The sequence below is a fragment of the Nylanderia fulva genome, unplaced genomic scaffold (assembly GCF_048542155.1).
Source record: "Nylanderia fulva isolate GAGA-0341 unplaced genomic scaffold, ASM4854215v1 Scaffold139, whole genome shotgun sequence".
Taxonomy (NCBI): Eukaryota; Metazoa; Arthropoda; class Insecta; order Hymenoptera; family Formicidae; genus Nylanderia; species Nylanderia fulva.
The window spans coordinates 124864-148410 of record NW_028189611.1 but is presented as its reverse complement, the minus strand read 5'-3'; the positions used below and the strand labels follow the sequence as shown (position 1 = coordinate 148410).

General features: G+C 39.8%; 1 protein-coding gene across 1 annotated transcript; it reads right to left on the bottom strand.

Moving 5' to 3' along the window:
- Nucleotides 1-5269: 5269 nt before the first annotated feature.
- LOC114936003 (uncharacterized) lies at nt 5270-6115 on the bottom strand. The gene has a single exon (XM_029308967.1). It carries the CDS (start codon nt 6113-6115, stop codon nt 5270-5272), a length of 846 nt encoding a protein of 281 aa, XP_029164800.1.
- Nucleotides 6116-23547: the final 17432 nt, after the last annotated feature.

The window sequence follows — 23547 nt, the reverse complement described above, 5'->3', positions numbered from 1 at the left end:
TTAGATCATATATAAACACGCACGCTCTCCGATCAAGTAGAGTTTAAAATGAGCTGTCTTTCTGTATTGTTGGTTTGTTATGTGTCATCCTTAATAACTGTTAATAATTAGCAAAATTGTCAAGAAGAACGATGATAGGTAAGCATACTACCAATTGTAGGGGATACATATTATAATTTGGACATACGTTGATCGGTAATTTTTTATTAATCGCAGCGCCTACGGAACGGGTTAATTTCTCGCATATTAACGATGAAACTATCCGAGATCTGAACAAAATTAGAGATCATATCGAGGCGAACATTGTTGGACAGGACGGATTGAAACACGCGTTAATTGCTCAAAAACTCTTGATTCTGAATAACTATAATTAAATTTCGATATTATGTGAATTGTAAGAATTTATATTTCAATAATTATACTGAAGAAGACCGCGTGCGGTCGAAACGTTTATAGAATGATTGTAATTTGCGTTAGTTTTAATATAATGACTGTAGTTTTATAATTTATACATGTAATAAATGGTAGTTGACTGAACATCTCGAATATTCAGCTCGATAAGTTGGCCTTATATTTATCACTTTGTTTATAATATATTGTTACGTCCTCCGGACGTTCTTTCTCGCAAAAGACGTCTCTCGCACACACTCTCACTCACTCGCGGCTCGCGAAATAAATACACTCTCTTATGAAGAAATGATCCTTTATGCAATGATGAAATACAATGACTAATGTACACGCGAAAGAAAGAAGATTGCTCTCTGGTCAAGTCACGTCCGTACGAGATGACAGCTAGACCAAAACTGTCATGGAGCCTGAAAACAACCACCGGGCGGTTGTCAATAAACAACCCCCCTTAACGATGAAGCTCCACGACACAAGGGATGATATTCAGGGGATGAAAGATCAGGGACGTAACAATATAATAAATATAATTATTATATTATATATAAATATAAAATTTTAACAAGATAATGACTATCTCCAGTGATGATAATAATAAGGTGAGAATGAAAACCGACGAACTGGCCAGTAATGATAATCTTTATTCCGCAGCTACGTTTTGACCCTCAACTTGGGTCCTCTTCAGACTAAATACATAAAAATAATAAAATTAAAAAAAGAAAGTTTTTTTTAATAATATTACAATTGTTGCGCATATATCTTTGATTAATAAGAAGAAATAAAACATAGTTTATACTATACCATTTAAATTATAAAAGAGATACATATGGCAGTTATTCTCAAGGATCGAATTTAAAAAATTAATGTCTGAAAGTACACAAGAAGTACAATTAAAATTTTTTTTATAAAAAAGTGAAAAAAACTATCACAATCAATCAAAAAGTAAGAAAGTTTCTCATTTTAAAAAACGAGAAATAAGTGAGATGGTTTACATTAAGAAACGTATATAAAGATTTAATAAAGAGTGACTCTAAAATTAGCTCGTTTACTGGACCTCGAATTTTGAATCAAATTGTGTTCTAATTTGAAGTTTATGATGTCATATTACTCTTAGAAAAATTTCAAATTGAGTCCGCTTCTCAATCTTAAGGAATGAGAAGTCAAAGTAGGATAAAAAATGATTGAAAAACGAGTATCAGCGGGTGTATCGGACTTAATTAAAAGATGTATCCATTTCGCGACAAAGGATTTATCGTATTTTCCAAACTCTATACACATATATTTATATAATATATCCATGAAAAAAGAATATCTATGCATACACGTATATATTCATGAGAAAGGTACTCTATAAACACATATCCACACAAAATAACATTTCAGAACAGCATTTCTCATGTCTGTGATGTATATATCCGCAATATAGTATTGTATGATGTATGGGGTTTCAAGGCTATTTTAAGGTCAAAATCAATTATTGCCAGGAAAATTCTTTTCTTTTGACTGGAAATGGGGAGGGGGAGAGAAAAGTTCTTATAAAAAAGAAGTGGGAAGGGTGAGAGAAATGGATACACCTTTTAATTAAGTCCGATACACCCGCTGACACTCGTTTTTCAATCATTTTTTACCCTACTTTGACTTCTCATTCTTAAAGATTGAGAAGCGGACTCAACTTAAAATTTTTCTAAGAGTAATATGTCATCATAAACTTCAAATTAAAACACAATTTGACTCGAAATTCGAGGTCCAATAAACGGGGTAAAATTTGGCCTCTTTTAGAGTCACCCTTTACAGCGGGATACAGATAATCTTAACATAATATATGATAGCATCACAGATTAACAGACAGATAGCCAAAGGCCTGTCTAAAGAGGAGACCATCATTTCCGTGCGACTTTGCTTCTTACCGACACATTTTGCCCCTGGTTCAAGTCCAGGCTAATAAAATCCTTTGATTTTACCAAAAAACTTTGTCTCTGGTGCGAGTTCAGGCTAAAATCCTTTGATTATACGTGTAAAATTAAAAGATTTTAGTCTGAATTCGCACCAGGGCAAAGTTTTTTGGTAAAATCAGAGGATTTTATTAGCCTGGACTCGAACCAGGGGCAAAGTGTGTCAGTAAGGGGCAAAGTCGCACGGAAATGATGGTCTCCTCTTTAGACAGGTCTTTGGCTATCTGTCTGTTAATCTGTGACAGCATTCTCAACGATTTTTAATATTTCCTGACTTTGTTATTATTTATTTTCATGTTTTTTACTTATGTACGACTTTTGTTGAAAATTCATAAGTAACACTATCCGAGTGTCACTCGCCGATTTTTTTGAAACTTTGCACACATGTAGTACTTTGTAACGGTTCACCTTTCCCGACGCCGCGGATCGGCTCGCCGGTTCCAGGATTCGGGAGGAAGGGGGAGATTCAGACTCGCTTATTCCTTATTAACAATGCTTTGGTTTATTCAAAAAGAAACAAGCAAACAAAATGTTCGTTGGCATAAAGCCTAAATAGAGAAACTTATTGACTACCCGGTATAAACAAAATACGGAGGCGTATAGCCTGTAGCGGTGTCCGGAAAAGACTTACAAATTACCCGGTATGACTTTAGAGATACGGTGTACGGAGGCGTATAGCCTGTAGCGGTGTCCGAAAAAGACTTACAAATTACCCGGTATGACTTTAGAGATACGGTGTACGGAGGCGTATAGCCTGTAGCGGTGTCCGGAAAAGACTTACAAATTACCCGGTATGACTTTAGAGATACGGTGTCCGGAAACCGGGAAACCCGGTGTAATGACGAGAAACCCGTCACCCGGTGTATAGCAGGAAGAACCGGAAACCGGGAAACCCGGCGTAATGGCGAGAAACCCGTCACCCGGTGTATAGCAGGAAGAGACCGGAAACCGGGAAACCCGGCGTAACAACGAGAAACCCGTTGCCCGATACTAAAGGTAGGAGGCCAGAAACCGAGAAACCCGGCGTAACAACGAGAAGCCCGTTGCCTGGCTAGGAGGTCCGGAACAGGACTGGTGCCGGCTCATCCGTCGAGCCGGCTTATATACCCTGCCGGCGGTTCCCCCACTCTGCATCGAGGCTGTGGTGGGGGTAACGCGCCGGCGTCGTAGTGGGGCGCCTCTGGGGGTTGTAGTGGGGCGCCCCTGGGGTAGGGTGACCCGTGTATCGCTTTGTGTTTTGCGTTTAGGGGCGCCTTAGGCGCCATAGCCTCAAGTGGCGGGCGGGTAATCGGCCCGCGAGGCGTTAGTAACGGCCACGCCGTTACAACTTTGAAAAACATTTGACCCGTGTTTTTCTATTTTGGCCCATAAAGCGTTTTGTTAAGAAAATTTCAGATGTTTGAAACTCGCGGTATCTCGGAGCAGCGCGGTGTTTACTGCGTTGCTAACAAAGCGCATCGAGAACCTCGATTGTTCTTGTTGATTCGTTGCATGTGCGCGATTAGATCGGTTCTCTTTACTGGGTTGATTCTGTTACCATATTAGACTTTCTTATTCAATCTCTATTAATTTGAGTCGGTTTCAAAGATTGTCTTCATTTGAGTAATAAATTATTACAAGTGGTGACTTTTAAATACAGATATTAACCGAAATATCTAGAGGCGGTCACGGACCGTTCTCGGAACATTCTCGTTCCTTCGATCAAGATTACAGGCGGTGTTACCACCGTTCTCATAAACAGCTCTTAAATCTGAGCAAAGCGGTTACTTCCGTTATCTAATTAATTAGGAGAGCACAGGAATCATTCAAGGAATTCAAACCCGAATTAATAAGAGGCAGGTTTCCCTCCTCTCAATGAATAAGGACTGCAGGTTATCTTATATTATCAAGAGAATGATATTTAATGAATGAATGAATGATTCATCACAAGGTAATAATTACATTATATTCTTATTTCCTGATAATTAACAAAAGGCTTGATTAATTCAAGATCTCATTTAGTTATGGCTTGTTTAATTCAAGTTCTCATTTAGTTTTATCTCCTTAATAATTTATTATAGTTCTCGTTCATATAAATCATGCATATAATTATAAATGTTACACACAATTAATTAATATATATTTTTTAATATTCATACTGAACGTATTATTTTATGGTTTTGATTGAAATAATTAATTTCAAACACATTTCTATATTATCTCACGTTATATGAATTAAAAGTTAATGTATTTCTTTTTTTCTAATATTTGTTTGTGTTCAATTATTTGATTTATAATTTATCATTTGTTTATACTCAATTGTTTTATTTATAATTTATGATTGTAATTTAATTGATTCATCTACATATATTCTATAACTGTTGTTAAATATTTAATATGGATTAGTTCTGTTCTTAGTAACATCATTTTATTCATTCTAAAGTAATAATTTATAATCGTTATAAGATATAATTTTCGTTCTCTTACAGTCTCATTAGACGTCTTTATTATTATTATATTTCACACTAATGTTCAACAATAATTCAAAGAATGATCAAAATATCTTGTAAAATAAGATTAATTTTTCTGTATTATGTTTTATAATTAGTATATTCAATGTTCTTTCATTGATTTTAATGTATTATCTATTTGATTCGATCGATATTCCTTATGATATATGTATATCTTATGGTAATATTAAGTACTTTTCATAACTCTAGTTTTGAGACTTTCGCGGCCATTGGAATTATCAATGCAAAAAGTTTCCGGATGAATGCCGCGTGGTTTAACAGCGTAATGCCGACGTTTCGCAAACGTTGCAGTTTGCATCTTCAGGGCTGAGAGCTCCGATATTGAGCTTTCTTGGGTTGTGGTCCTTATATATATTATGGGAGGTTTTTCATCTACGGAAAAATATTCCGTAATGACGCCGCCTAGTGGTGTGAGTGTATATTAATAGCAGTGTGCCAAATAGGGTTTGTTTGATAACCTTTGTCGCGGTTGAGGTTGTCGGGATGTTTCAGAATTTCTAGGGCTTCACGATGTTTTCTGGCAAAATAGCTTTGCGAGGGGGCTAGTCTGGTTGCTTTGTCGTATTGTACCGAGTGTCCCGTCTCCATCCAATGTTCTGCCAAGGCTGATTGACTAAAATGGCAGTACCTGGCACTCCGTTGGTGTTCCTTAATTCGTGTACTGATCTTTCTCCCAGTTTCTCCTATGTACACTTTTCCGTAGGAGCAAGGAATCCTGTATACACCTGGTGTTTCTAAGTGTGGTCTCCGGTCCTTGGGATTAGGAAGTAGTTGTGCAATCTTATTTTGAGGTTTGGAAATTACTTTGATATTGTGTTTACCCAGGATCCTGCTAATGCGTTCTGTTGTACCCTGAAGATACGGAAGGATCGTCCATTTTTTATTATCTTGTTTTTCTTCTTCTTCTTTTTCACTTGATGCATTCATATTTGTAGTACTGGAGATTTTATTTTTCAGCCTTTCAGTTGTTCGATGGATGTCTTTGGTGTTGTACCCATTCTTGATCAAGACTTGGTTGAGATGTTCTAATTCTTCATTCAGGGAAGTTGGTTCAGAAATTGTTAAGGCTCTGTATATTAATGAACTGATGACAGAATTCTTCTGAGCCGGGTGATGATGAGAGGTGGCATGGAGGTAACGATCCGTATGTGTTGGTTTTCGATAAACCCGATGGCCTAAGGTGCCGTCTTCGTTCTTTTTAACTAACACGTCTAAAAAGGGAAGCTGATTATTCTGTTCTATTTCCATTGTGAACTGAATACTGCGGTGCTGAGAATTTAGAAAGTCGAGAAATTGAGGAAGCGTTTCTCTGCCATGATGACAAAGGTGTCATCAACATATCGAAACCATGTAGAGGGTTTGAGAGGTGCGTTTTTTAAGACTTTATTTTCAAAATGTTCCATAAAAATGTTTGCAACGATAGGTGAGATGGGGGATCCCATTACTGCTCCGGAGGTTTGTTCATAGAACTCTCCTTGAAATTGGAAATAGGTTGAGGTTAAGCAATGTTCTATTAATGGGAAAAATTTTGAGTCAATATTTTTAGATTTTTTAATAATATCTAGAGTGTCTTGTACTGGAACATTCGTGAACAAAGATACTATATCAAAACTAACAAGAATGTCATTAGTTTTTATTTTGAGTTTGGTAATCCTGCTCACAAAGTTTGTTGAGTTTTTAATGTGGGAATCATTAAGTCCTGTAAGGGTTTGGAGAGGTTTCACAAGAAACTGAGCTAATTGATAAGTGGGTCCTCCGATATTGCTAACAATAGGGCGTAATGGAACTGAATCTTTATGGATTTTCGGAAGACCATAAAGTCTGGGGGCTGAAGAGTCTCGAGGGGTTAGCTTTTTAGTTGTTTGGGGAGGGAGACCTGCATTTTTGAGAAGCGAAGAAGTTTTTTCTCTATGCTGGAGGTCGGGTTGCGTTTAAGTTTTTTATAAACATTGTGGTCTGAGAGCATGGCCTTGATTTTGTCGCAGTATTCATCTTTGTCCATAACTACCGTGGTGTTTCCCTTGTCTGCCAGTAGAACAATAATCTTACTATTTTGTTTGAGACTACGGAGTGCTAGTCGTTCTTCCCTGCTTATATTTTGACTGGGAAGTTTGGCTTTGCGAAGAACGCAATTTATATTTATTTAACGCAATTTTTTTATTTTACTACTTTTTTATGTTAATATTTTTACTTTTTTCTAGTATTATTAAAAAAAATAAAATATAATTTATAAATATAATTTTTAAGAAAATATTTTTGATGGTGATTATTCTTTGCAAAGAATTATTTTGATTATAAACAATTTTTGAGACGATAATATTTTTTATTATAGTAAAGAACTATTTTTGCTGGCGAAAGATATAACAGCGCTTTTTCCTACATTTGTAATGTCTTTTTTAGTGGGACACATTTCACATATTTTTGCAAAGTTTATTTAAAGATATAAAATATGTATATGTAAATATGTCTATGTTTACGTGCGCACATGCTTGTGTACATACATATGTATGTGCATGCCTGTAGCTTTTATCGTGACTCAATATATTTTATGCTACAGTTACTTTAGATAAAAATTGAGTGAAACCTCAGAAAAGATATTAGCAAACTGAAGTTTGGTACAGACTTTTGTTTTTGCATAAAATTAAAGAAAAAAGTTTATCATTGTATTGTGGCTGCTAAAAAATAAAATTAAACAATTAGTACCCAAATTCTGTTATTTTGCAAATATCTCGTTATACATATATCCATTTTAGAAAAAGATGCAAAAGTAGAAAATTAAAGAATGGACAATTTTGCATAAAGTGTTCTATAATTTTTCTCGTATGAGCAATACTTTTTATGTAAAAAATTTGCAAGTTTGTTGTGCGGTGAATTGACAGAGCGCAGTGGAGCGTGCCAACAGCTGTTACGTAGATTAAAGTATTACACGCGCGCACAAATAATGTCATAACTTTTGAACAAATTGTCGAACAGAAATGAGCAAAGAATTATTGAAAAGCTGAAGATTTCAACTTTTTAATGTAATTTGTTTGGTTATTTTACGATAATTTTTCTAAAAATTTTAAGATTATTTGTTGCTAATTTAATGAGAGAAGGCAAAAATTACGTGCAACATTTTGTTTAAACTATCGTAAAATTTTAAAGAATTGGCGTAGAATAACAAGAGATTGCATTAAAAAGTTGAAATCTCTGTTTTCTCAATGATTCTTTACTCATTTCTATACAATAATTCATTCAAAAGTTATGACATTTGTGCGCGCGTGTAATACTTTAATCTACGTAACAGCGTGTGTAATGCTTCAATCCACATAACGTTTGTCATCATGCTCCGTGAATTTACCGCACAGCGCACATCTTGCAAAATTATTTACATAAAAATTATTACTTGAATGAAAAGCTTATAGATAACATTTTTTATGCAAAATTATCCATTCTTTAAATTTGTACTTTCGTATTTTTTCTTTTTTTTTTAAATCGATATTCAACTAAATATTTGCAAAAGACATAATTTGAGTCGTGATTGTTTAATTTTTTTTCTTAACGGCCACTGTATAATGGTAAACCTTTTTTCCCTCTAATCTTATGCGAAATTGAAGGTCTGTATCAAAATTCAGTTTTTTAACATTTTTTCCGGGATTAAACTCAAAAGTGACTGTGCTATTATTCCAAACACAAGGGGCAGAAAAAGAAAGAGAGGCGAGAGGGAGAGGGAAAGAGGAGGGAGAGAAAAGGTGAGAAAGCGTGAGAGAGCGCGAGAAGGCGAGGGGGAGCGTGAGAGAGCGGGAGAGAGCGAGAAAAGGCGAGAGTGAGCGAGAGAGAGAGAGAGAGAGAGAGAGAGACAGAGAGCGAGAGAGAGAGAGAGAGAGAGAGAGAGAGAGACAGAGAGCGAGAGAGAGCCAGAATTTATTTTTCGTTTGGTTGCTTAAAAGGTTAAGCAGCTGGGAAAAATGTCATTATACTGGAATGGGTGACTGCGGATAAAGTAAAGCAGCTGTGGAAAAAGTCACTTTTTTTTGGGATGGGTGACCGCGGACAAAACGATGACGTATCTGAATAAAAAATGGCACATTTCGACCAAAAAATAACTTAAAAAATTCATATCTCCGCAACCAATGGAGTTATCAAGTTCGTTAAGGTCTCATTTTACTCGGAAAAAATCGCGCTTTCGATTGATATGATCATCTTTTGAAAAATATGTTCCGGTTTATGAAATATTTCAAATTATTGTTTTCAAGGTTACGAAAATCGTGTTACGTCCGATAAAGGATCCACAGTAGCGTCCTACGGATAATTTTCGCTATTGTTTCGATATTTTCGATATCTTTTCGATATCTTTTGATATTTTTTTTGTTTTTTATAGATGGTTTTTAATTTGAAGACGAATGAAAGATATAACTTAACGAGACGCTACCGCGTCTCCTGATTTATAAAAATTTGTGTGTATTTAAAATTATAAAAAAATTTAAAATATTTATAAAATTTAAAATATATAAAAAAATATAAATATATATAATATAAAGTATAAAAAGATAAAAATATAAAATATGAAAATTGTATTTAATATTAATAAATATAAAATATGTATAATAAAAAAAGAAAAAAATTTTTTTATGTAAATTACAATGGGTGTAAGGCGACAGAGACAGCGGCGACGATGGTGGGGCGGCTGCGGGTGGGCCGTAGCAGCGGCGATGGTGGGGCGACTGCGAGCGGGCTGCAGCGGCGGCGGTGATGGGCAGTAGCGGCTGCTCCAGGACTTCTGCATACAGAAAAAAAATGTATTATAAAATTAAAAATAATTCCCAAATTATTAATCCTTGTCACTAGTTATTAGAATAGGATAGTAGAAATAATCGACCAAAATTAGCGTCTATTTCGTTTATTAAACTTACTACGTTTCGACCATGTAGTCCTTTTCAAGTGAACACTAATAATAAAATATATAATTATTAACATACGCAATTCAATATATGACAAAAATTGAAACAATAAACTAAAATTACTTACAATATATATCATTAAATTAAATCTTCATATTAGTAATACTGCCGATAATTATTAAACTACAAATTATATAAAAGTCAAACGACTGGAAATACAAGAAAAAGTCAACGTGTCACGCCGAAGGATCGTCAAGTTATAATATATTTTTAATAAGCAGATTTACACGACCTTTATAATTTTGTTGTACATGTAGTTTAAACATTCTGTATCCCTTTGTAAATTTATATTATTATTTTGTTTTTTAATGAAAAACATTTCTGCTATCTCTCTTTTTCTTAAATGTTTTTCCGTATGTAACATTTTTTCCAATCAAAATCATGATTAAATTCAGATCGGTGCTTAATTACAACTGAATACGAACTATGATGTAATTTAATATTTTTACAGTGTTCCTTAATCCGTGTGGCGACATGTCTCTTTGTTTGTACCACATACTCAAGGAGCTCCTCAAGGAGCTATTGGACAAAACACCGAGGATCGTTCAAAACTGGTGTGAAGCGAAAGGTCTGACGGTAAATCCGGATAAGACCCAGGCTATGATTTTTACCAGGAAATATAAATCAGAGCATATTAACGCCTTAATGCTCTGGAACAAAGAAATTCAATTTGCTTTCTCAATAAAATATTTGGGTGTCTACATGGACCCCAAATTGAGTTTGAACCACCATCTTCAAATTAAGAGAAACAAACTCTATTTCTTTCTGAACATGTAGAAGAGCTATAAGCAGCGCCTGAAGCATAAAACCCAGAGTTGCTCTATGGATCTACACAACCATTCTATTGCCGAGATTAATGTATGCGTCGATAGTCTGGTGGCCAAGAGTGGAGAAAGTGGGCGCAAGAAACCCACTGAAAAGCCTACAGGGTGGCTACCTGAGGGCGGCAGTAGGGGTCATGAGAACCACTCCCACAGAAGCGCTGGAAGTAGCTTTTTGTGTTTCTCCACTGGACCAAAATATAATCTGTACAGCCAAAATAACGGCTTGTAGACTATTCTGTCAAAAAGAGTGAAGATATGCTAGGCCAGGTCACACGAGGCTAAGCTTTCTTCAGAATAGCCCTTTCTCGATGAAACAAGACAGAATATCCAGAAAGCACCATCAGGGTAAAAACTTTAAAGTTTTTATACCGGATAGGGCAAGCTGGAACAATCGTCTTTTTCTAGACTGCCTGGGTCCAGATGTCTGGTTCACGGATGGCAACAATGGTTGCTTTGGGGCAGGTATATATGCACCGAAAAACGACTACAAAATCAGCATCTCTATGGGTAAGCTGACCACAGTCTTTCCAGCTGAGGTCTTGAGTTTTTCTCTATTATCGTGTGTGGTCCTACTCATAATGCGTCTAATTTCTTCGATCGTCCGCGTCGGAGCGCCTTGTCGTATACGAGTACTTTGTCGCCTACTTTAAATTTTGTTTCTTTTTCGCGGATTTATCAAAGTGTTCTTTCGCTTTTATTTTTTCTTCTTTAATATTTTCCTTCGCGAGTTAATTCGATGCTCCTATTCTTCCTCTTAATTCTTGCAAATAGTTGTCGTAGTTGTACGTTAGTTTGGGCGACTCGCTAGAGTTGTCGGCTTGACGTCCGTATATCAATTCAAAGGAAGTGTATCCCGTAGTTGTGTGAGGGATAGTGTTGTATGTAAACATTGCATATGGTACCCATTCATCCCAGTCGGTTTGATCAGCATTGATATGTTGTCGCAAATATTTGGCTAATGTGCGGTGCGATCTCTCTAATGCTCCATTACTTTCAGGATGATACGCGGTTGTTTGTATCTTTTTTATTCTCAATAATTTACATACATTTTTAAATACTTCGCTCATGACATTCGTGCCTTGATCAGGTAAAATTTTCTCGGGGATACCGTGTTCGAAAATTGTAATAGCATCGCCGTTAGAATCGCCTCGCGGGCCGACCATTCGCCCGCCACGTGAGGCTCTGGCGCCTAAGGCGCCCCCTAAACGCCATACACAGGCTGCCCCACTACTGCGCCGTTGCGTTATCGGCGCTACCTCCGCCATGCGCTCGACGCATGATGGGAGACCGTCGACCGGGTATATAAGCCGGCTCGGCGGATGAGCCGGCATCAGTCCCGTTCCAGACTCCTATACCAGGCAGCAAGCTTCCCGCTGTTAGGCCGGACTTCTCGGTTTCTGGTTCCTTTTGCACTTGTAAGTCCCTTCCGGACACCGTTATAGGCCATACGCCTCCGTACATTGTGTATCCAGTCTTCGTAAACCGGGTGACTTGTAAGTCCCTTCCGGACACCGTTATAGGCTATACGCCTCCGTACATTGTATATCCAGTCTTCGTATACCGGGTGACTTGTAAGTCCCTTCCGGACACTGCGACCGTCAATGGAAGATCGCACTCCGGGAAGGTTGCCTCTGCAGAAGGAAGGATCTAAGCAGCAATAACCAATAATAACGGAAACCGGTAAATTAAGATATGTATAAAATATCATTATCTAGTTATAAGGATTAGGTTAGTCAAAATGTATTTTGGATTGATTCAAGTATGTTGATTTTTTGTTTTATTTGTTTAATTTAGTTTATGCAAGTTTAGTTATATAAAATACATGCGTTTCAAAGGAATAAAGATAGCTTGACAAAACCAACCAAAATACATGCAAATAAATAAAAACAATGTATTCTATATATTTTTAAGCTATTTGTAAAATTTTATTTAAAAAAAAAAAAAAACAAACATAAGTTTAAATATCGGATTTGACTAAAATATAATTAGTAAGTCAAAAGAAGCGTATTTCACACAGTTTTAAGTTTGTAACAATAATTTAACCTTTTAGTCAAAAGGTAACGTTAAATACCGCATACAGGCGAAATGCATGCAGAATAATGATTTACATGCAACTATAATGATTTTATTTAGTTTACGTATTTTTGGTTGATTATTCAAATTTTACGAAAAAACGTTCATATATATTTTGGTTGCGCATACATGTCAAAATACATGTATTCGGATAAATGAAACGTATTTACAAGAGTCTTAATTTAATTACGTAAAATACATAAAAATACAAAAATATAAGGTTTAGTCATTATAAATAAGTCGACTAGTGATATTACGTTAAGCTAATAATTAGGACCTGGAAAACTGATTTAAGTTAACCATCATTTATGATGTTATGTAAAGGTATTATTTAATTTTATATATTAAGAAACATATTTTAGTTGAAGATCATTTTTGATTTTTGTTCATTTAATTATTTTTGATATTGTAACAAATTTTATTGGTGAGTTAAAGGTCTTGTAAATAGATATATATATATAGCGATAAAAAAATAATAAATAATAAAAGTACAAAAATAATTAGTTTTAAGATATTATATAAAATAGGAACTCGTCACGAGTCGACCGTGTATAGAGCGCGAGTGCGCAAGTCACTGAGTGGTCGGCGGACCACTGGTGGGGCTGCGTCATGCTATTGGCCGGCGGGCCAAGAGCGGGGCGAGCGCTGAGGCGGTTATAAAAGCCGGCGCGACGAGGCCTCAGGAGCTATTGTCATCTACAGCTCAGGAGCCTATCTAGTGCTCAAGGAGTACAGTCGAACTGTAACTCAGCAATCGCAAGCGCGGACAAAGACACTAGTCTCGAATGTGAATAATTGTCGCGTATAACCAATCGAGTTGTGTTAACGGAATGTAAATAGTGCGTAGCCTGAAAAACAATAAACGCAGTTTATTTGGCAACTTAAATAACGTGACATTTACTCACCCGTCATCATCTATCCCATGGCGATCGAGTCCAGCGAAACTAAGGGTCCGAGGTGAAACCTGAAAGCATCCGGCAGCCGTAGACGACCTGAAAAATCAAATTAATTAGTAACCCGAACGGCGGGGACGATCCAGCATAAAGGGTTGACGACGGAATAAAATTACGTCATCCGATGTAACCTGAGAACCTTGGCGAGCCGATACAAAGGCAGCCATTGCGTCAGCACGTCTCACGACGCCAGTGACGACGCCAGCACGTAGCACAGGGACATACGTCTCTGAGGATCAAATTACCGTAAGTAACCTTGTTGTTTCTCTGGTTAAAACAACTGGCGACCTTGTAATCGACGAAAGCGAGCAACCTGTTTCCGTAGTAAGTCTCGATTCCGACTTCAAGATCGGATCGCGCGGTTACAACACCGTCATAGGCTACACGCCACCGTGTATTGAGTTTGATTTCCGTGCGCTGTATATATCGGGTAATCTGTAAGTTTTTCTGTTCACCGTCTAGGCTATATGCCACCGTGCATTGAGTTCGATCTCCGTTATATATATCGGGTAGTCTGTAAGTTACTTTCTGTACACCATCTAGGCTATACGTCTTCGGCGCATTATATAGCCTCAATCCGTATCATCCGCAGGGTGGCTTGTAAGTCCTCAGTGGACAGTTTATCTTTTATTTTAATTTAATAAAGCAGTTTGTACAGGAATAAGCGAGTCTGAGTCTCCCCCTTCTCCCGAATCCTGGAACCGACGAGCCGATCCGCGGCGTCGGGAAAGGTGCACCGTTACATAGCGCCCGAACAGGAACCTGCCCATTGGAGATTTCGACTCGCTTAGGGCCTACCCAGATGTCCGCGTGGATTAATCAATTACATCAGAGCTGTCCACATTTTGCTCTTTTCGGCCGATATCCGAGATTCACCGCCCAGCGACCCCCACTCGCGCTCGAGGCCTTAGCAACGCGTTGACCGATAGCCGTAACTAAGATGCACGGCGCTCCGTCTCAGGGACGATGCATCTGTAACGCGATGCCGTTCCGTACCCTTTCTTTAACTTTAAATTTAACTAAATATTTTCAATATTTTAAAATCGCGATTTTTTAATTATTATTTTTATTATTAATTATTTATTATATTTTATTTATATATGTTTATTTTTAGATTATATTTATATTTATAATAATTGTGGCAATAGATTTCCACGTCACCCATGAGGTACTATTGTTAACGCGTTTTTTTTATAGTGGTTTCCCCTGTAGGCCTAGTCCACTTAAAAAGAAGAATTAAGAAATAGTACCTCATGGGTGACGTGGAAATCTATTGCCACAATTATTATAAATATAAATATAATCCAAAAATAAACATTTATAAATAAAATATAATAAATAATTAATAATAAAAATAATAATTAAAAAATCGCGATTTTAAAATATTGAAAATATTTAGTTAAATTTAAAGTTAAAGAAAGGGTACGGAACGGCATCGCGTTACAGATGCATCGTCCCTGAGACGGAGCGCCGTGCGTCTTAGTTACGGCTATCGGTCAACGCGTTGCTAAGGCCTCGAGCGCGAGTGGGGGTCGCTGGGCGGTGAATCTCGGAAATCGGCCGAAAAGAGCAAAATGTGGACAGCTCTGAATTACATAAAGCCGAAGCCGTTGCGTTGGCCGAAAAACATGGACTCAAAAGTCAAGTAACGTTAAACGAGGTTCGCCGGCGACTCCGCCGATTCGTAGGGCAGAGCCCCACTCTATTCCAAGGTTACTTAACCGTATCCATTATCCACGTCGAGATGCCACAGGAGGCTCGACCGAAGGCGACAGAACCACCACCTTCACTCTCATCAAACCGGCCAAGGTGATGAACCAAATCCGTAAATGGGGATGCCACTTTGACGGCAAAGATCCTCTGGCGTTTCTCGAACGCATAGAAGAATTGCGCATCGGATACAATTACACCGACGCCCAAATGCTTATGGGGCTGCCCGAACTCTTACGGGGGGATGCCCTTCTGTGGTATCACAACATCCGCGATACCATAGCCAGCTGGGCCAAATTCTGCCAAGTCGTCCGCCGGCAATACCTGCCAAGCAAATAACAATCCGGAAAAACAAATGAAAAAGACGATCCAAGGGCGTCAGCAACGGACCAGGGAATCTTTCCAGAAATACGCCACCGAAGTAACAATGATGCGTCGTGCCGGAGGGTACTCGTCTTTAGACCAACTCGAGCAGCTAAACGAAAATATGGATTCAGAGTATCAGCTATACATCCGTCGGACGGACGTACTCAGCGTCGGGGATCTCAGCTTTGAGCCGCCGAATACGAGAAAGTCAACCACGTGACGGCGAAAACGACTGAAGGACGAACAAAAAAGCCACGCTCAGGCTGTAGCAACCTATAGTCGAGAAAAATGCTGCTAGTGATGTAAACAACGAGGACACACCCGCCTGAATTGTAAAAGGCCGCCTAAGAAATTCTGCTCGAAATGCGGTAAAGATATGGTCCTCACCTGTGACTGTCATCCTCTGAAGGGAAACGGGGTGCGGGCCGTCGTCTAGCCCGACTCCGCCTAAGCTACAACCCGAGACCGCACCTCTATATCCAGATAGCCGGACAGCATTATTGGGACCTCCTCGATTCCGGCTCAGAAATCTCGTTCGTGAACGCCGAGACGGCCCGCCGAATCAGCCATAAACCATCCAGTCCAGATCCTAGAGCAGCACAAATACGCCTGGCCGACGGGACTCAGGTCTCTATTGCAGAGACCATCGAGACAACGGTCAGATTGCAGGGAAAATCTCACCGTCACTGATTCTCTGTACTGCTATACCTGGATAACGCCGTACTTATAGGCGTAGACCTCTGGGCGAAATTGGGAATCGAACTACGCCCGCCTCCCAGACCCGCTCCCGACATTGCAGCCAAGGACGGGGCCGCCACGGCAAGCATCAGCCCTGGTATCGCCAGCGAGGAGCTACAACTGCAAGCCTTCCTAAATGTCGAGCTCCCCAAGTTCGAGTCGGTCCACGGTCCAACCGACAAGGCCGAGCACCGAATTTGGCTAAAACCAGGGCTACCTATTAAACAGCGGTATCGCCTCCGCAATCCGACAATACAGGCCGTGATTGATCAGGAAGTCCAGAGGATGGAGGCCGAAAGGATTATTGAGCTGTCACGTTCTAGTGACTTTCCTACTCTCTCTATTCCTAGGCTAGAAAGAATGGGGCGCTCTCTATTTTTTATGAGGCAACCTGCTTACACCGGCTATACCTCAGGGACGCCGAGAGCACGGACTATACTGTAGAACTAGGGACCGAGTGTTGGGACGTTGGGGATGGGGAATTCTAGTTACAAGTGAAAAAAGGATTTTTACTAGCAATTCTTTCTAAACTATCTAATGAATTTATCAATTGATCGACTGGAATTTCCCTATTTAAATAGTTATTAATTAATAAATTCAATAGCGAAAATATAATATAACTCTCAAATTTAAGGTCTTGAGAATCCCTCATGGGGTCTTATTATTAAACGATTATTTGAATTATGTGAGTTATCGGTTTCCGTGAAATCTCGCGTTTATCGTGTGCAATGGATCAGGAATGTTATCTAAACAGACGAGAAATTGGTCTAAATCAATGTTTCCCTCTAAAACGTCTGTTAGTAGGGCGATAATTATACTTATTATCGTATGAATTCCTTCGTTAATTAATTTCCGATTTTCTTCAATAGTAAATTCTGATGACATTTGAGAAATGATTCAAAAATTTAAATAACTAGCATATTGATTGATTTTAAATGAGATATCCGGACACTGTTCTTCTAAGAATTTTATTAGATCCTGGGAGATTTCCTTCTCTATTTCTGATACTAAATCGCACAGTTCTGTGAATAATGATGATTCGAAAATGTCGTTAAAATCAAAAGAATTAGGTAGTTCGTCAATTGAGGGTTTGATCTTTGTGTCTGGAAAGGTTTTTTCGTCCTTAAAGAGAGTTTTGTCAAAGGCTTGTCGCTGGAGCCAACGTAAGGTAAATGCGGCGCGGCTAGCACGAGCCTTTTTACCTGCTCTATGATTACGTTTCTTTTGATATTTGATCTTCTGATTTCGCGTTTTCATTTATAATACGTTATGGAATAGTAGGAAAATGGTTATCAATTTAATATAAGGGTACAATTGAGAAGAATGTATTGAGAGAAATTGCGTTTATTGAACCAATTCCAATTAACTAAGGAATTTATCAAAATAATATTTGTTAAATTATTGATTTCCTAGTATCATTTTATTAGGAAAGAGGGAGGTGAAGGAAACGTCTACAATACAGTGCAGTGAGGTGCACGACATAGACAGTAGTACTCTTAGAGGTGAAGGAAACGTCTACAATACAGTGCAGCAAGGTGCACGACATAGACAATAGCACTCTTAGACGTGAAGGAAATGTCTACAATACAGTGCAGCGAGGTGCACGACATAGACAATAGCACTCTTAGAAGTGAAGGAAAGTTGATGGGAGAAAGGTCTTTGGTGCGTTATTCAGAGCTCGGGGAGATAGAAATATGAGAATGAGAATGAAGGGAATTATTAGAATAATAACAGGAGATCTGTCTTTAAGTTAGAATCTAATATCTAATATTGATATATAGGACGATTGGAAGAAGATTGGATAATGATTGAAGGAAATCTGCGCGACCTTCGAAACTCGTTTGAATTTTTATGTATGTTGGAGTGTTGGATGATCTGTGTGATTAACAGACTCCTACCTTTAAGACGATGAATTCTTCGTAGACCTGTAATGTGCCTGGCCAGCTTCGCTTTCTCGCAAGGACCTCGCTCGTGGGGTGCTTATGGCGAAATCAAACGCTCGGTCGTACGATGCTCTGAAGTTCTTTATTCGTCTTTAACCCGGTTACAAATTGTGCGCGATTAAGAATTAAGAAGTCAGCGAGTTTGATGACTAACCCGTGACTTGAACAATATACCAAGTTACAAATTTACGCGGAGTTACAGCGATTAGGCGTCGTTGACAAAGTTATATGTTCCGAGATTCGCGTTATAGATCGTTATGATGATTTTAGGATGGTACGAAATTGTTGCTGCACTTCTTGGCTAACGACAATTTAAAGTGTACACTGTAACTTTCTATGATGGAATGCCGTCGTGCGATTTTACTGTTATGATGAAATGCCGTCGTCCGGCCAGATTTTCTAGGGTTTATATACCCTTCAAAAACGAAAAAACTTGGTGTCGCGTGCAAATTTTTGGGTGGGAGGATTCTCACGAAAACGCTTTTCCAGGAAGATATCATAATAAATTCTCTTATAAAAGAAGGGGGTGGTTTGGGGGTCCTGAGAAGGCACGAGTGAGCTCTTCTTTTGACCAAATATGGTCAAGAGGATCTATCGTGACCATATAAGGGGGTAGGCGACGAGAAAATCTAAGAGAGAATAAGTCGTAAAAGTCTATGATTTGTTGATTCTCGAGGTTCATGACGTGCAGGTGTTAGCATCCCAAAAGGCGCGGGGTTGCTTATCGTATTAAGATCGGGGGCGGTCCGGGCGATAAAGAAAGTTCAAACAGTAGCCGCACGTTGGGGTTCTATTGTTTACTCGCTAGCTTCTATACGTTTCTGAAATCGTTCTCTATATAATTTTCTGCTATATTCTAGTTATTGCAATTTAATATAATGAAATAAAGTTATGATTGCTAAATTATATAGTTATGATTTTACAACGTGGTATATTCTTATATAGTTACGGTGAAATGTTGTTATATTCATGGAATCCTTATTTATGTGAATATATTGAAAAAGGAGAATAACATCTCTGATACTAAGTTGCAAGAATCCGAGTAGTTTCAATCATTGATAATAGTGATAAAGATAGTAAGATTTCATAAATATAATTACAATTGAGGCGCATCGTTTGCGTTACCTTATAAATTAAAGAAAAGATTTTATAGAATATTTTTATGACAAATAGTCGGTCATTAGAATTTATCAAGCATTTATCGTTCATACCGTTAGGGTTGTAAGAGATGGCGACGACTAGTAATTTATAAGTATACGCTTATTGTGTTGGATTGGTCGCGTTGCTAGTCCCTAGACTAGTTACAACTAGAAGATTCCCTATGCCGGTATTACTAACGATAAATGATAAAAACGTCTAATTCTAAGTTAAATCACTCTCAAATTAGTTAATTATATAGGTTCTTGCAAGAGATGATGATAGCGCGAAAAAATTAGAGTTTCGACCAATGGCAGGACGTCACAGAGCCATCAACCAGCGCCTGGAGTTCACCGATAGTGCTGGCGAAGAAGAAGGACGGAACATACCGGTTCTGCATTGATTTCCGCAGATTAAACGCGGCATCAGAAAAGGATGTCTACCCGCTGTCTCACATTGCCGCCACGCTAGACAAGCTACAAGGCGCCCGTTATTTGTCCACGTTGGATCTGCAAAGCGAGTATTGGCAGGTGCCGTTAACCCCAGAAAGTCGCTCCGCTACTGCTTTCACGGTACCGGGAAGAGGGCTGATGCTGTTTCGAGTAATGCCTTTCGGATTGCATTCAGCACCGGCTACCTTTCAACGATTGCTCGATACCGTTTTGGGGCCCGAGTTGGAGCCGCATGTCCTCGTCACTTTGGACGATATTGTCATTGTCTCACGCACCTTTGAGGAACATCTGGGCCACTTGGCCGAAGTTTTTCGCCGACTCCGTGACGCTAAACTCCGTCTCAACCCCGAAAAATTCCACTTTTGTCGGCCAAGTCTCCAATACCTCGGTCACGTCATCGACCGCCAAGGAATTAAGACAGATCCAGAAAAGGTACAAACCATTACCGAGTGGCCCGTCCCCACGACTCTTCGTAAAGTCAGTTTCTGGGGGTAGCGTCGTGGTACTGCCGCTTTATCGCCGATTTCTCAACAATCGCCGCCCCTCTCACCCAGAAGGGAGTGTCCTGGAGTTGGACGAATGAAGAAGAGACCGCGTTCCGACGACTGAAAAAGGCCCTGACTACCGCACCAGTCCTTGCCTGTCCGGACTTCTCACGATCTTTTCTGCTTCAGACCGACGCTAGCACCCACGGATTAGGGGCTATGACCCAACACTTCGGCGAAAAAGAGCGGGCCATCGCGTACGCCAGTCGGATTCTCAGCACGGCTGAAAAGAATTATAGTGCCACCGAGCTGGAATGCTTGGCCGTCGTGTAAGGCATACGCCGGATGCGGGACTACCTAGAGGGCTACCGGTTCACAGTCATGACCGACTATCAAGCGCTAAGATGGCTACAACGGATCGAAGCCCCTACCGGTCGATTGGTCCGCTGGGTCTTTGAGCTACAGCAACACGACTTCGACATCCAGTATCGGCGAGGAATGCTCAATCAAGTGGCGTACGCCCTTTTCCGCTTTCCGGAAGCTCTAGCAATGGCACGACCAGAATGCCGATGGTATCACCGAAAATTTGCCGAAGTGCAGGAGCGCCCAGCCGATCATCCGGATTATAAAATACAAGACCAAAAATGATATAGACACATATTCCACGACCTGGACTTCCGGGAGACGCCAGCCAAAGAGCAATGGAAGCAGTGCGTGCCAACCGAGCAGCGATCTGCCCTGTTGCTGCGGATGCACGATGACCTGGCCGCCGGACATCTGGGCATCTCAAAGACGCTCGCTCGAGTTGCCCAACTTTATTACTGATCCGGTATGTTTCGAGAAATTGCCCGATACGTCCGCAAATGCGCTAATTATCGCAACATAAGGCGTGTCAACAGCGCCCTGCGGGAAAAATCATGGCCGCACATATCCGAATTTCGTGGGAACAAGCCTCCATGGACCTGATTGGCCCCCTGCCTCGATCCGCCGACGGGCACACATGGCTACGAACCATCCAAGATTGATTCAGCAAATGGATCAAAATGGTTCCGCTACGAAAAGCCATTACCGCCGCCTTGACACGAGCGATCATCGATCGCTTGATATTCTGACACGGATGCCCGACCGTTCTCGTGTCCGATAACGGAACACAGTTCATCGCGCAGCGCGTCGAGACCTTGCTCACTACCTACGGGATTGAGCATCGGATCTCTCCAGTTTATACACCGCAATGCAACCCGGTGGAGCCAACTGTACCATCAAGACCATGATCTTCCAGTACGTAGGAAAGAGGCATAAGGACTGGGACGAACGAATTCCCGCCCTGCAGTTCGCCGCACTGAACACCGCTCGGCACGAGGCCACCGGGTATATCCCGGCATACATACTACACGGCCGAGAATTTGCCCGATCTCATTCGGAGGATCGATGGAGAACCGCTCCGGCACCAGAACTAGACACCCGCCGGGCTCAGTTGGAAAACGCCTATGAAGTCTCCCTTGACGACGGACACGTGGTGGCGGTCCCATGGCACTGCGCACACGTCACGCGAAAATTCCGGGCCACGTCCCCTTCCGGGCGGTGGATCATTTGATTCAACTGTCGCGGTGGACCGCGCATGATCCACCGTCTAGAAAGGGGAGAGTAGTGTAACGGCATCACCGTTACTATCGCCTCGCGGGCCGACCATCCGCCCGTCACGTGAAGCTCTGGCGCCTAAAGCGCCCCCTAAACGTCATACACGAGCTGCCCCACTCCGGGAGCGCCCCACTACTGCGCCGTTGCGCTATCGGCGCTACCCCCGCCATGCGCCCGACGCATGGGGGTAGGCCGTCGACCGGGTATATAAGCCGGCTCGGCGGATGAGTCGGCACCAGTCCCGTTCCAGACTCCTATACCAGGTAGCGGGCTTCCCGCTGTTAGGCCGAGTTTCTGATTCTTTCCTTTTGCATCGGGCCACAGGTTTCCCGGTTTCCGGTCTCTTCCTGCTACAAGCCGAGCGACGGGCTTTCCGTCGTTAGGCCGGGTTTCTCGGTTTCCGGTTCTTCCTGCTAGTCTACGGTTGACGGGCTTCTTGTTGTTAGGCCGGGCTCCCCGGTTTCCGAAATATCTAATCCCTATTGCATTGGGCATATTATTTTCATTTAATAAAACAGTTTGTACAGGAATAAGCGAGTCTGAGTTTCCCCCTTCTCCCGAATCCTGGAACCGACGAGCCGATTTGCGGTGTCGGGAAAGGTGCACCGTTACAAAATTATTTTCGTGACGAATTTTTTCGCGACTGTATTTGAATAGATATACCATGGCGGATAGTTGGCCCTGTCTTTCTAAATCTTAATTTTATAATATTACACGAGCCTTGTCTTTAAATATCTAATTGTATTCTTTATTAAATTTAAATAACGCAGGCCTTATAATGCGTAATAATCTCAGTAACATTAATTATCGTAAATTATACTATGATTTTGGATTTATCCAGAAACACTATGGCGAATACACATTGTACAACCTTAAAAAATGGTTTAACGCTAATTACAAACTCCTTGAAGCAAGATCTAAATTGTATTTTCTAAAGTCTTGCATGAACCATGAGATCTTACCGTCGCATTTAACTAACATTGGAAAAACACAATATAACATTCACAATTATAAACTGATAAATAAATTGACAAGAATACAGCACAAATTCAAAACAGAAATTTTAAAAATAGAAATTTATGATTTGTACAGAGTTGTTGACACTCTACAAAAAGAAATATTACAATTTTTACATAAGTTATCCATTTCTATCCCTGTTTATGTATGGCAATCAATAATTATATATCAAAGAAAATCCTTTAACAAATGTAAAGAAAGATTATATAGGACCCACTTAAAGAAATTCATGTGGTTAAAAAACAAAAAAATTAGTGATCATATGAAAAAAATTCAACCTATTCATTATATTTGCAGGTTAAATAAGGAAACATCACAACCAATCAAATATACTAAAAACTTAACCACTAAGAGTTCTAACGAAACAATCATAGACATCCATATTGATCCCAAGTCCTCTATTA